Source organism: Schistocerca nitens, chromosome 3 (genome assembly GCF_023898315.1).
Source record: "Schistocerca nitens isolate TAMUIC-IGC-003100 chromosome 3, iqSchNite1.1, whole genome shotgun sequence".
Classification (NCBI taxonomy): domain Eukaryota; kingdom Metazoa; phylum Arthropoda; class Insecta; order Orthoptera; family Acrididae; genus Schistocerca; species Schistocerca nitens.
Genome location: NC_064616.1, coordinates 720,201,731 through 720,215,066, shown reverse-complemented (window position 1 = coordinate 720,215,066; position 13,336 = coordinate 720,201,731). Strand labels below are relative to the sequence as shown.

The 13,336-nt window shown below is 42.9% G+C and overlaps 1 protein-coding gene across 1 annotated transcript in view; it reads right to left on the bottom strand.

The window, feature by feature from the left end:
- Positions 1-13,336, bottom strand: part of LOC126249405 (palmitoleoyl-protein carboxylesterase NOTUM) — a 240,559-nt gene that overhangs the window by 177,435 nt on the left and 49,788 nt on the right. Inside the window, exon 3 of the mRNA XM_049951059.1 lies at positions 4,392-4,486. Coding sequence (XP_049807016.1) covers positions 4,392-4,486 — 95 coding nt within the window. The remainder of the gene's footprint in view (positions 1-4,391; positions 4,487-13,336) is intronic.

Genomic DNA, 13,336 nt, shown 5'->3' with positions numbered 1-13,336 from the left:
CGAATTATTATGAGTTTTAACTTTGCATTGAAAACGCAACCCGGAGGAGAGATATTGGTTCTGACACTCGCGCAGGTGACGCTGGCTACTGCGCCGGCCGAGCGGTGTACTTGACCAATGCTGCGTGCACATACTCTTTACGAATCTGAAGAAGTACTATTAAATATTAATCGATCTTTTCATACTTTGTGTACCAAATTCTATGGATAACAGAACGATACTACTAAAATTTCAAATTAATAATTTCAATACTTTTCGAGATATAAAATTTTACCTAAAACACATAATAACTGTGCTGGCAGTGTCAACTCTGCTTTTATCGGCTAAACTAGTATCTACCATCGCAGAGTGAAGAGGCAGACAACCTGGAACCTATCCAGGTAGGTGGACTGATTGTTGAAAGGGTAGTGAGAGAGCAACGTGTCCCGCCGCAGTATTCATACATCTGAGAACCTACTCCATGTTCTCCGACCTTCGTTAACAGTCTGCAGTGGGGCACTGTGTTTTTCAAGAAATCTAGGAATACAGTAGCTCCGTGTGGTCCTTTATTTATCGTTCGCAAGATATCGAGCGAGAAAAAGGCAATCTGAGTTTCACACGAACGATGGTTCGTAAATGGGCGCTGATTTGTGGACAGGACTTTTTCTGCCTTACAGAAATTTATTGTATTCGAAATGCTCCAAAAATTCTGCTTCAGACCAACGCTAAGGATATTGGTCTGTAATTTTGCGGGTCCGTTCTTTTACCCTTCTTATGTGCAGAAGTCGCCTTCCTTTTTTTTCCAGTCGCTTGGAACTTTTCGCCGGGTGAGAGTTTCGCGATAAATGCAAGCTAAGTAAGAGTCTAATGCCGAAGAGAAGTCTCTGTAAAACCGAACTGAGATTCCGTCCGGACCTGGCGACTTAGTTGTTTTCACCTCTTTCATTTGCTTCTTAACGCCAGAGATGTCCCATTTATGGGTGTTTGAGCGACGATCATATGATGGTGTGTCTGTACGATCCTCCTACGTGAATCGTTTTTTAAACGCGAAATTGAAAGTTCAGCTTTCCTTTGCTGTCTTCTATTGCCACACCAGACTGGTCGATGAATAGGAGCCTTCAACCCACTTAGGGATTTAAAGTTTGACCAGAATTTTCTCGGGTTCTCGGCAAGATCTTTCGCTAAGGTATGACGGTAGAAGTTACTGTCTGCTTCGAACATGGATCATTTTATAGACACACGAATTTGTACTAAATTTCGTCTGCTGACATTCCTGCATTCTTTTTTGAACCCACAGGGCAATAATCTCTATTTCCTACACATTTTCCGAATTTCATTATTATACCACGGTGGGTCCTTTCTACCCTTAATCCACTTTACTAGGCACATTCTTGAAATGATAATTAAATCAAGACCCTATGCTGTCGACAAGCGTTGATATACATCAACGAGGACAGTTGAAAATGTGTACCCTGACCGGGACTCGAACCCGGGCTCTCCTGCTTACATGGCACACGCTCTATCCTTCTGAGCCACCGAGGGCACAGAGGATAATGCGACTGCAGGGATTTATCCCTTGCACGCTCCCCGTGAGACCTACATTCCCAATTTAAGGGAGACCCACATTCCCAATTTAATGTCCACAAACTACATTCGTAGTGCCTCTGCCCATTACACTCATTACTCGCGGCAGACAATCTTACCGAGTCCCGTAAGAGTTCGGGAAATGCGTGTGCATCCAGCACAGAAGTAGAAAATGGCTCTGAGCACTATGGGACTCAACTGCTGAGGTCATTAGTCCCCTAGAACTTAGAACTAGTTAAACCTAACTTACCTAAGGACATCACAAACATCCATGCCCGAGGCAGGATTCGAACCTGCGACCGTAGCGGTCTTGCGGTTCCAGACTGCAGCGCCTTTAACCGCACGGCCACTTCGGCCGGCACAGAAGTAGAAGGTCAATGGCCGGTTAGCCTTAACTATATGAAGATGGTTTCTGTTTTTTCGGACATTGACCTTATTCTTCTGTGCTGGATGCATACGCATTGCCCGAACTCTTACGGGACTCGGTAAGAATGTCTGCCGCGAGTAATGAGTGTAATGGGCAGGGGCACTACGAATGTAGTGTGTGGACTTTAAGTTGGGAATGTGGGTCTCATGGGGACCGTGCAAGGGATAAATCCCTGCAGTCGCATCTCCTCTGTGTCCTCGGTGGCTCAGATGGATAGTGTGTCTGCCATGTAAGCAGGAGTCCCGGGTTCGAGTCCTGGTCGGAGCCAACATTTTCAACTGTCCCCGTTGATGTATGTCAACGACTGTCGACAGCTGAGGGTCTTGATTTAACTATCATTTCATTCTAAGAGAGCTGCATCGTCACATTCTTCTCCAGAGCGCGATTTACAGTCAGTTTAAACTTTGCCCTTAATTGCTCTACGTCCTTCGTATTGGAACTCAGTGATATCCATTCATTCTCTGACTTGCATGCCTGTCTATTTTTGGCAACAATTTTTTTGCCAGTGATAGGAGAGGTCTTGCGTGCAGTTGACGACTTCATTGTGCTACAGTCCATTAATCTTCACCAGCACACAAAGCAGAGCTACTAACACTAGGTAACTTTCACCTGCATTGAATTTGAAATCACACATATGTTAGTCTGACATTTTAATAGAACCAACTCATTAGATGAGTGTGCTTAGAACAAACAGATGATAATAAGTGTTAATGTGTGCTATATCACCGTCTTCGGATAACGTGCTGAGCAACCTAATACCACCGCTGCCATTGACGCCTCCGACAGCCGAGATGCTGCGTAGGAACGCTGTCAAATGGATGGAATCACTGACGTCACACGGATAACTTAATTGGCCGACCAGAGGTCACCTGCCTCACTAACACCATACTCAGTTCTAACCGCTTGTGATTTTCGACTCTGTTGTTGTTATTTCATTGGAATGCTTTACCTGGCTGCTGATTTGACTCTGGCACCACTATGGCCATTCTTGGTGAATCCTCAGGCTGGTTATACAGGGTGTTACAGAATGACGTTTTAAAAATATTGTTGATTACCGAGTATGGAATTCGGAACGTTTTGATATAAGGAACCTAAAGCCGGAAATGTGAAATAAAGTTTCTACAGCCACCAATGGGCTATTGAAAATCCACGCGTACTTGTACGAGAAGTTACCAGATGAGATTATCAGTGAACATTTGCGATGTAATTCTTGACGCTCATCTTGCTGGACCATACATCTTACCAGATCATTTGAATAATGCGTGGTATTTGAAATTTCTGGAGAAAGCCTTGCGTGAACTTCCGGAGGACGTTTCCTTGCAATTGTGTGCGTTTGTGGTTTCAGAGTGCTGGTGTTTCAGCGTACTTTTATCGTCGAGCCAGGACATATCTCACAGACAGCTTCAGCAGAAAGTAAATGGAAGGGGATGCTGTGGGATTTTGTAAAGCCCCTTGTACACACAACCCCAGTAGGAAAAATACCTGAGCTTATTGAGCGCATCGTCAGAGCGCCTGATACCATCAAAGGGGAGCGCGAAATCTTACAGAGAATCAGAGAAAACATGGTTCGCCGTTTCACATTGTGTAACAAAGTTCATGGCCGTCACACTAATAATTTACCATACAGTTGTGAAACCCCAGATTCGGTTCTAGGTACTTCATTGTACTCTGTTGTCAATAAATGTCTTCCACCCAACAGTATTGTGGTGTTTCATTGAGCGTACCGACTCCGCAGAAAGTGCATAGGCCTGTACAAACTTTGACGTTTCCCGGTAGAGACTCCTTATTGCAAAATTTCACTGTCTACAATCTCTCAAATTATTTAAACTTCATTCTCTAGCACCCCTTATTCCACATTTACAACTTCAAGGCAGAAACTGGTTTTTCCGAGTAAAAAGTATTTTCCGATGTGTGAAGAGTAGTGAAATAATTTACTTTTGATAAACTGACACCAGCTGTTACAATGTGCATCACCCAAATGTATGTGGCAAATCGTTTTTCAAACGCTTCAAATGGTTCTAAGCACTATGAGACTTAACATCTGAGGTCATCAGTCCCCTAGACTTAGAACTACTTAAACCTAACTAACCTAAGGACATCACACACATCCATGCCCGAGGCAGGATTCGAACCTGCGACCGTAGCAGCTGCGTGGCGCCGGACTGAAGCGCCTAGAACCGCTCGACCACATCGGCCGGCTGCAAATTACTTTAAATATCCATTCTTTCTACATGGTTCTTATTGACAGCTACTAATACCACTGAATTTTTTCGCACAGGTCATCAAAGAACTACTAAATTACAAAATAATTCTTTTAAATTAAAATTAACTTAGTTATACTTTTCATATACAAATCTTAGCTATAAGTTGGTAGTTATATTTGCAAAGGAATAGCTCTTACCCTGCAGGAGATCCATCGTTGCAAGTTACATTTGGCGTAGACAGGAAAATTCTCTTCAGGGCATTTTCCTTCTCTGTGTGCGTATTCCGTGATAGCTTGAAAAAATAAAAACGTATTTGTCAAAAAATTGAAACTAGAATATCTAGATGCAGCATTTACATACAGGAAGCAGGTGAAGTTACGCAAAATTTTGAGCATTCCAATGTGTACCTAAATTAAAAGGAAAAGTTTTACCCACGTTTCTTTCAGTAGTAGATGATGATGATAACGAACGCCGTTATGAAAATAAAAGACACATGTGGGCTAAATTAGATTACATGAGATTAGACACACTGTTCGTTTCGCAGTGAGCACCACGTCATTGAAAAATACATGAGACATATTTGTAAAGAACTGATATCCTAATGTGCATTCTGTGATTCTTACGTGAATTCGTTCTCCAGGATATGAAAAAAAAACAAAAAATGCGTTTTAATTAAGAAGTTTAACACAAACAATTAAATGCACATATTCTGAAGTGCATAACATAATTCCTACGCTGTTACACCCAATTACTGTCAAAACAAAAACAGTTGCAAGGTTTTCTTGCAAAGATCACATTACTAAAACGAAGTTATGCCGAAGCTATGTACACTAACGGAAAAAAAATCGCAATGTTACTCAAGAATGCCAAAGACGCCCTTATCAACATCTCACTAAGTTTGAACGAAATCGTGTAATAAGGCTACGAGAAGCTGGATGTTCCTTCTGCGATGCTGCAGAAAGACTTGGCAGAAATGTAGCCACTGTACATGATTGCTGACAGCGGTGCTCACGAGAATGTACAGTCGCAAGGAGATCGGGCTCCGGACGGCCACGTGGTACTACCAAGAAGGAAGACCATCGTATTCGGCGCGGGGCACTGTCACATCGTACTGCATCTGCAGCAGCAATTGCAACAGCAGTTGACATCATAGGGACACATCCAACTGTCACAAATCAGTTACTTCAAGGACAGCTCCGAGCCAGATGCCCTTTAGCGTGCTTTCCACTGACCTCAAACTACTGCCAGCTGCGACTTCAGTGGCGTCAAGCGAGAACTCTGTGGAGGACAGGGTAGAAGTCTTTTTTGTTTTCTGATGAAAGCTGCTTCTGCCTCAGTGTCAATGATGGCCGTGTGTTGTTATAAGGAGGCCAGTTTAGAGTCTGCAACCAACCTGTCTGTGTGTTAGACTTACTGGACCTACAATTGGAGTTATGGTCTGAGATGCCGTTTCGTATGACGGCAGGAGCACTCTCGTGGTTATCCCACGCACACTGACTGCAAATTTGTATGTCAGTCAGGTGATTCGGCCACTTTAGCAGCAATTCAGAAACAGCCTTCCAGGGTGTGTTTTCCAACAGGATAACGTTCGCCTAAATACTACTATTGTAGCCCAACATGTTCTATAATCGCGTCCCTGTAGTGACCGACCAAGTGCAACATGCATCGAAGCCCATCCAACAAACTGACATTGAGCACCTGTACAATCCAAGGCATGCACTTCTACAGGCTTGCATTCGACATTCTGGCGGTTACACTGGTTATTAAGGTACCAGCGTTTCACCTTTGCAATGGCTTATCTCGCTCTTACATTAACCTGTGATCCTGTAGTGTTAACCAGTTAAATATGTTACCTAGACAAATGTATTTGCGAAATTTAAGTACATAAAATAGGGTGCACGTGCAGTTAATGGTGGCCACCAATTAATATTTTACAGTAGTCTGAAACTATAATTCAGTAGTAGCCAAGCTTTGACAACGTGTACTCTTGAATAATGGAGAACTTTCTAGATTAAAGTGAACGACTTTTATGTATTTTTGAAAGTTGTTCATACTTCTAATATTGATTCCGTGATCTCAGTTATCGGTTTGATAGAGAAGTATATTACTCGTGACTGATTTCGTTGATGAATACATGTGCTGAAAAGTGATAGTTAGTGTATGCAGTTATTTGGACAGGCTTGTGCAAGGCGCTCTTGAATTTTCACCACAAGTAATTCGTATTATACGCTTTTGGACCCAGAAAACTTCAGGATGGCTACGTGAGCTATCCCAAAAATACAATATCGCATGACATTATGCAATGGAAATAAGCAAATAACGTCAGTTCTTTTATTGTTATATCACCTATGTCTGACAACATTCGTACTGCAAATAAAGATTTATGTAAAGATTTTTTTTGTCGCAATCGTGGTGTGACTGATAGTTAAAAAAAAATTACCTATTTCTTGAAACAGTCACGGTCGAAAAGTAGTCCAAATGGCTTCAAATAAAGATTTGTTTAGGAATTTTCGTATTTTTTCTGTGTTCTTCTCCCGGTTGTATTTATCATCTCGTTTTAATACCAAGTATTTAACATTGTCAACGTCGTCTATGCAAGTCCGTATACTTTTGTATCTGTTAGGTGGAAACCTTTTCTAGGTTCTGAATAAATACTTTTTTTTTCTAGACTTAATTACTAGTGAAGAGGCTTGAAGCCATTTCTTAATGTCCAAGAAAATATCAGTATTTTCTGTTGTAAGGTAAGCATGCCATTTTGATTTTTGTAAGTTATCGATGTGCACGTCAGAGAGAGAGCACGTTATGTTACTGTTAAACAAATTTTGGTCTTGTCGTGGCACAGTATGATATATTTTTAGTTGAAGTGTGGTAGATGATGGACGTATTCAGCAGAGCTGTGTTTACTTGTGATGGTATCTGTTGCCGGCCATGGTGGCCGAGCGGTTCTAGGCGCTTCAGTCCGGAACCGCGCGACTGCTACGGTCGCAGGTCCGAATCCTGCCTCCGGCATGGATGTGTGTGATGTCCTTAGGTTAGTTAGGTTTAAGTAGTTCTAAATCTAGGGGACTGATGACCTCAGATGTTATGTCCCATAGTGCTTAGAGCCATTTGAACCATTTGACATTCTGTTCAGAGAAAAACGACAAGTAAAATTTTCAGATAGTACGCTAAAGATACTTGAAAAACAGACAACAATGTGTTGTCCTGAGAGTGAAAAGTCGTCCTGGAAGCTTTTTTATTTCGGGCGTGCTTCTGGGGTCAGTCCTGGGCCAACTACTGTTTTCCTTCTATATTAATGATAGTACATCGGTTCCGCCCTTCTGAAAACATTATTTCTATGCCGACGATTTACAGTCTTAACTAAGTGACAGAACCTGAAGACACCAATACTGCGATCGCCCAAGTGAATAACAATCTGTCTTCAGTGGTAACATGTGTGCAGATCTGGTGACAATCTGGATGTGATATAGTGTCCTGTATTTGGCTTCCTTTACAAATGCATAGTTCTTTCCCAGAACTGTCCCAAAAAATCTAAGTCATCCATTTACATTCTCTACTGCTGACCTTTGTTTCACTTCATATTGCTCCTTAGAATTACCTATAGATATTTAAACGATTGCCAGTCTCCATATTTTTACCGCTAATTTTGTATTTGGATACTGTTAAATTATTTCTCTTTGTCATAGGAGCACTTTACCCACCTCTAAAGAGAGTAGCTGTTCATTACGCCAACTGAAAATGCCACATAAGTTGTTCTGAATTTCATTAGGATCGTCCATCTATGATTCCGTGGAGACAACAGAATTATCATTGAACAATCTGACAATTGCTACTGACTCTGTCAGCGGAATCGTTTATGTATATTAAAATCGTTAATGATCCTATTACACTTAATTGGGCTACACCTGATGGTACTTCCGTTTGTGTTGAAATGTCACCATAAAGTATAACGTGATGGGTTCCGTTTGTTGTATTGTGTCGACTGTATTTCTGAAAAATTGGTAAACGGAAATCAGCATCAGCATTTCCAGAATTGATAACATGAGCATTAATTCTTTTTCCTGAAACTGCTGACGCCGGCATCCGGCCCTCGAGCAGTGACATTATTAGAAGAGATCACTCCCCCTCCCCTTTCCCCCCGTGGCCAATGGCGTTATGTGTTTCTGTGAAAATGAGGAGGGGGCTGATACACCAAGAGCGTGCAAACTTGGCCCACCACCCTTCAAGCAATTTTAATTTTTATATGTCGACTGCGCGAATGCCGTCATTTCTTCGCTGTACGTCCAGGTTTCATAATTATGTTCACAGCTTTCTGTATCAAGAATGGAAAGATATGGTACTGGAGGAGACAGGACGAATATTACAGAATGAGATTTTCACTCTGCAGCGGAGTGTACGATGATATGAAACTTCCTGGCAGATTAAAACTGTGTGCCGGACTGAGACTCGAACTCGGGAACTTTGCCTTTCGCAGGCAAGTGCTCTACCAACTGAGCTACCCAAGCACACGAAAAATTGAAGCTGTGAGGACGGGTCGTGAGTCGTGCTTGGGTAGCTCAGTTGGTAGAGCACTTGCCTGCGAAAGGCAAAGGTCCCGAGTTCGAGTCTCGGTCAGGCACACAGTTTTAATCTGCCAGGAAGTTTCAGGACGAATATTGTTCAACATAAATGGCAATGCAACTGAACGTAACCTCTAGACACAGTCTTCTGAATCATTATTTGGCTGTTTAGTATCTATAACCAGGCTCATTCGGATATGATATTTTTTGACTTTGACAACTTACAACCAGACTATCATTATGTGATGTAACTAAACCCCGGGCTACGCTATCATTTAACTCTGTCACCACAAGCTTCATTCTAAAAACACGGCGCAATAATCACTCCGATACGGGGAAAAGCGGGCAGTCGGTATCGCAAACTCCACTTGAATAGATGTCATGTGGCAGCTACAGCAGCAGATGCAACAGTGGTACGTGGTAGAATTCAAAATGGACAGCAAATAAATGTGTATAATGGGCTTCACGTTGGACATTTAAGTCGTTCACAGTAAGGCGAATGTTAACCAGTTACAAGGATACATCCTATTCCTTTCGATACACTGGTGTAGTGCGAGTGAGGAGGGATACATAAGTATGATACATCAGGCCGCAATCATAAGAAAGGGGAACCTTATTCTTGTGACGAGGGTAAACCACTTAGTTCATAGTCACAGTAATATTGAAGCTTATATTTCGTTCCTCGTGCCAAGACGAAAACTACTATGCATGGGGTGGACGTCACGAAGCCTGAAGATGACATTTTGGGTGTTATAGAGTATATGTATTAACACGCTCAAAAGTATTAGAAAAACATGTATTCCGTTCTGCCTGATTTGCATGGAGTCTACGTAACGTAACTTGCTCACACGTCCTCTAATCTCTTTCGGCACACTGGTGTGAGTATACAGAACGGTTACCAATGGAGACAAGTTGAGATCACCGCGCTGTGTGACAATCAGTCCAGCTGTAACATAATATCACGATATTGCATATTAGGAATCGCGTTATTGGAGATTAAAAGTCCTTAAGGCTTGTAAACTAAAACTGATTACAATAAGTGACGTTTCAACAATTTTACCACTCTAATTAACGTATGAGACAAATAATACTCGTAACTCTATCCCATAAATCATCTAGTAATCCTTGTTCAATACTAAATTTTTGTGAAAAAGAGATTTTGCAAAGAAATATGGACTTCAAAATCTATGTGATAATTCGATGTCTTCTTGATCTGTAAAAGTTTTCCAATCACCTCTTCAGTTACAAGTAACAAAGTGTGCACATGTTTAAACTTTTGAAATCACGTGAGGTAAAGTTTTGTGTTGGACGGGGACTTGGACCTAGTGCCTAATTGGATTGATAACTACGCGCAGTCAAATGTAAGGTACCAAATTTTTTCATCAGTAATGAAACGTTTGAACTTAAAATAATGAGAATAATAATTTTTTGCCTGGCCGGGATTCGAACTCGTCTCTCGTCATCTTTATTATCCAGCCACAAACAGACCTTAAATATAGGTTTATTTCACCAGTATAGAGATTTGAGCGTGTTTGGCTAGAAGTAACGTGACGAAAGTGTCTGTGCTGACTGGCAGTCGAACACTGCACATGTCGTCCTTGTTGATTACACACGAAGAGATGTTATCTATCGAATTTTTTTTCACCAGTAGCTACGAGTGACGTGTTTGAACCTGAAACGCTGAAACGCAAATTTTTGTGTCTGACTGAGGGCTGAAATCGGCTCCTATCGTTACTGTTGGCAACGCACGAAGAGACATTAAAAATCAAAATTGTTTTTCACCCACAGTTGTGTGCATGCTACAGCTAGAAATGACGTGATGAAAGTTACTGTGACGGAGTGGTATTCGTACCCAAAGATGTTCGTTTCGTGAAGACCCTGAGGCGTTTGGAATCTTTAGGAAGGAGCAAAATGATGGAACTGTACCGTCCTGAAGGAAGCAAATCTCGCAAAAGGGGAGATGCGAGTTCAAATCCCAGTCCAGAATAAACATTTTCAGCACGTCGGGTTCAAGGAAAATAAGAAATGAATTCTCTGAAACGTTCATGACGTTTGGCTCATAAAATACAGGGTGGTTCTAACTAAACTTTCGCTACTTCAGTCAGTGTGGACGAAAAACTATTTACCGTATGGGTAACTAATTTTTATAGAAACGTGCGCAGCTGGATTTGTGTTGCTCGCAGTGTTAGTGTCTTGACTAGCCACTGGTGCCCGTACTGGTACGGCTACGTGGGGCTGAAACACAAGGATCAGTACGCGTTACAGTTGCAGACAGTGAACGTGTGTCTGGACAAGGTGTTCAAATGTTCAAATGTGTGTGAATTTCTAAGAGACCAAATTGCTGAGGTCATCGGTCCCTAGACTTACACACTACTTAATCTAACTCAATCTAACGTATGCTAAGAACAACACACACACCCATGCCCCAGGGAGACTCGAACCTCCCGCGGGAAGTGCCGCACAGTCCGTGACATGGCGCCTCAAACCGCTCGGCCACTACGCGCGGCCTGGACGAGGTGAACAAGGCTTTAATCGTAAACGTGTTTATCAACAGCAACAGTGCCGCTGCTCTTCACGAATATCGACGCATTAACGGAATACAGAGACGGCGAAGAGTTCTCGGGCTTCCAGCCGGGTGGCGGTGTCATCAAACTGCGACGTTTCGACGAGTGACATACTCGTCATCTTCTGTCACCTTTCATGCAATAAGCGTTAACAATTATTTACAAGGCGTAGGTGACAATGTCAGTCTCCTTTAAATATTCATATATACGATGTACAACCTATCAAACAATACCTAATTGTGGTTGTAGTTCACGGCAAAGCTTGCAGATGAGTGCTTGTAAGGTGCGAAATTACAGCCTCCTTACTCCCTGGACGGGAATATACATAATGGATGTATGAGTACAGGTTGTGGACACGTGGTTGATGACATGTGGAAGTTTAGGTCTGGCTGTGAGTCGTGCTCGGATAGCCAAATGGTAGGGCGGCCGCTCGCGATAAGCGGGAAATTCGGCTTCCATTCCCTGTCTGGCATAAATTTTCATTGTTGTCATTTCATCATACAGATGACGGTAGTCCTTATTCGCAATTGCGAATACATTTCATGTTTTGCATAGTGTTTTGTTGACAACTTGGGTCCATGTTGTAGTGGACTGTTAAGGCAGCCAGTCCACAGTGAAGTAGCCGAAAGGGCACGCGTCAACTCACGCCGTCTGGCGTTAAGTCTGGAACAGGATTCGTAATGAATGTGATAAAGAAAAGAACGTAGCTACTAGAACACTTAACTTTTATATTGTCCTTTGGTATACAGCATTCTGGATGATACAAGTGAGACTCTATCTTGAGGTACATGCAACGTTACAAATGGTTAATGGCGCCTTGCTAGGTCGTAGCCATTAACTTAGCTGAAGGCTATTCTAACTGTCTCTCGGCAAATGAGAGAAAGGCTTCGTCAGTGTAGTCGCTAGCAACGTCGTCGTACAACTGGGGCGAGTGCTAGTGCGTCTCTCGAGACCTGCCTTGTGGTGGCGCTCGGTCTGCGATCCTGACAGTGGCGACACGCGGGTCCGACATGTACTAATGGACCGCGGCCGATTTAAGCTACCACCTAGCAAGTGTGGTGTCTGGCGGTGACACCACACATGTCTTAGTAGGTTCTGCAACACACTCAGAACTTATCATCAGTTCTTACCAACTGAAATCGGGACTCATCTGATCAGGCCACGGTTGTCCGGTCGTTTAGGGTCCAACCGATATGGTCACGAGCCCAGGAGAGTCTCTGCAAGCGCTGTCGTACTGTCTGCTGCCATAGCCCATTAACGCCAAATTTCACCGCACTGTCCTAACAGATACGTTGATCGTAAGTCCCACATTGATTTCTGCAGTTATTTCACGCAGTGTTGCTTGTCTGTTAACACAGACTACGCAAACGTCACTGTTACCGGTCGTTAAGTGAAAGACGCTGGATTGTCCATGGTGAGAGGTCATGCCTGAAATTTGGTACTCTCGGTACACTCTTGGCACTGTAGATATCGAATACCGAATTCCCAAACGATTTCTAAAATGGAATGTCCCATACATCTACCTCTAACTACCATTCGCCGTCCAAAGTCTGTCAATTCCCGTCGTGCGGCCATAATCACGTTCGAAACCTTTTCACATGGTTCCTCAGTGTACTGCTTCACTGGACGACACCTGGGCCACGCGCCACTGCATACACTTGGCAAGCACGTGACCCTCTGGGACACAGACAGCTCAAGTGCGAAGCTACCTATGATACGAGGTGCTATCCAAAATTTTCGGGACTGGTGCTGCCATCTGTTGAAAACCTTACCTTTGGACTAATGGTCACCATCACCCTTGAAGTAGTTCCCATCCACACGTACACACCAGTCCCAGCGTTTCGGCCACTGGTCAAACGTTTTCTGGAAGTCCTGTTCTTTGAAGGTGTTTATCATTGCCAGCAATGTTTCTTGAATCCTCTCTAGAATGTCGAACCGACGGCCTTTTAAATTGATTTTCAGTTTGGGGAATAGTGCGAAGTCGCAAGGTGCCAAATCTGATGAGTACGGTGGGTGGGG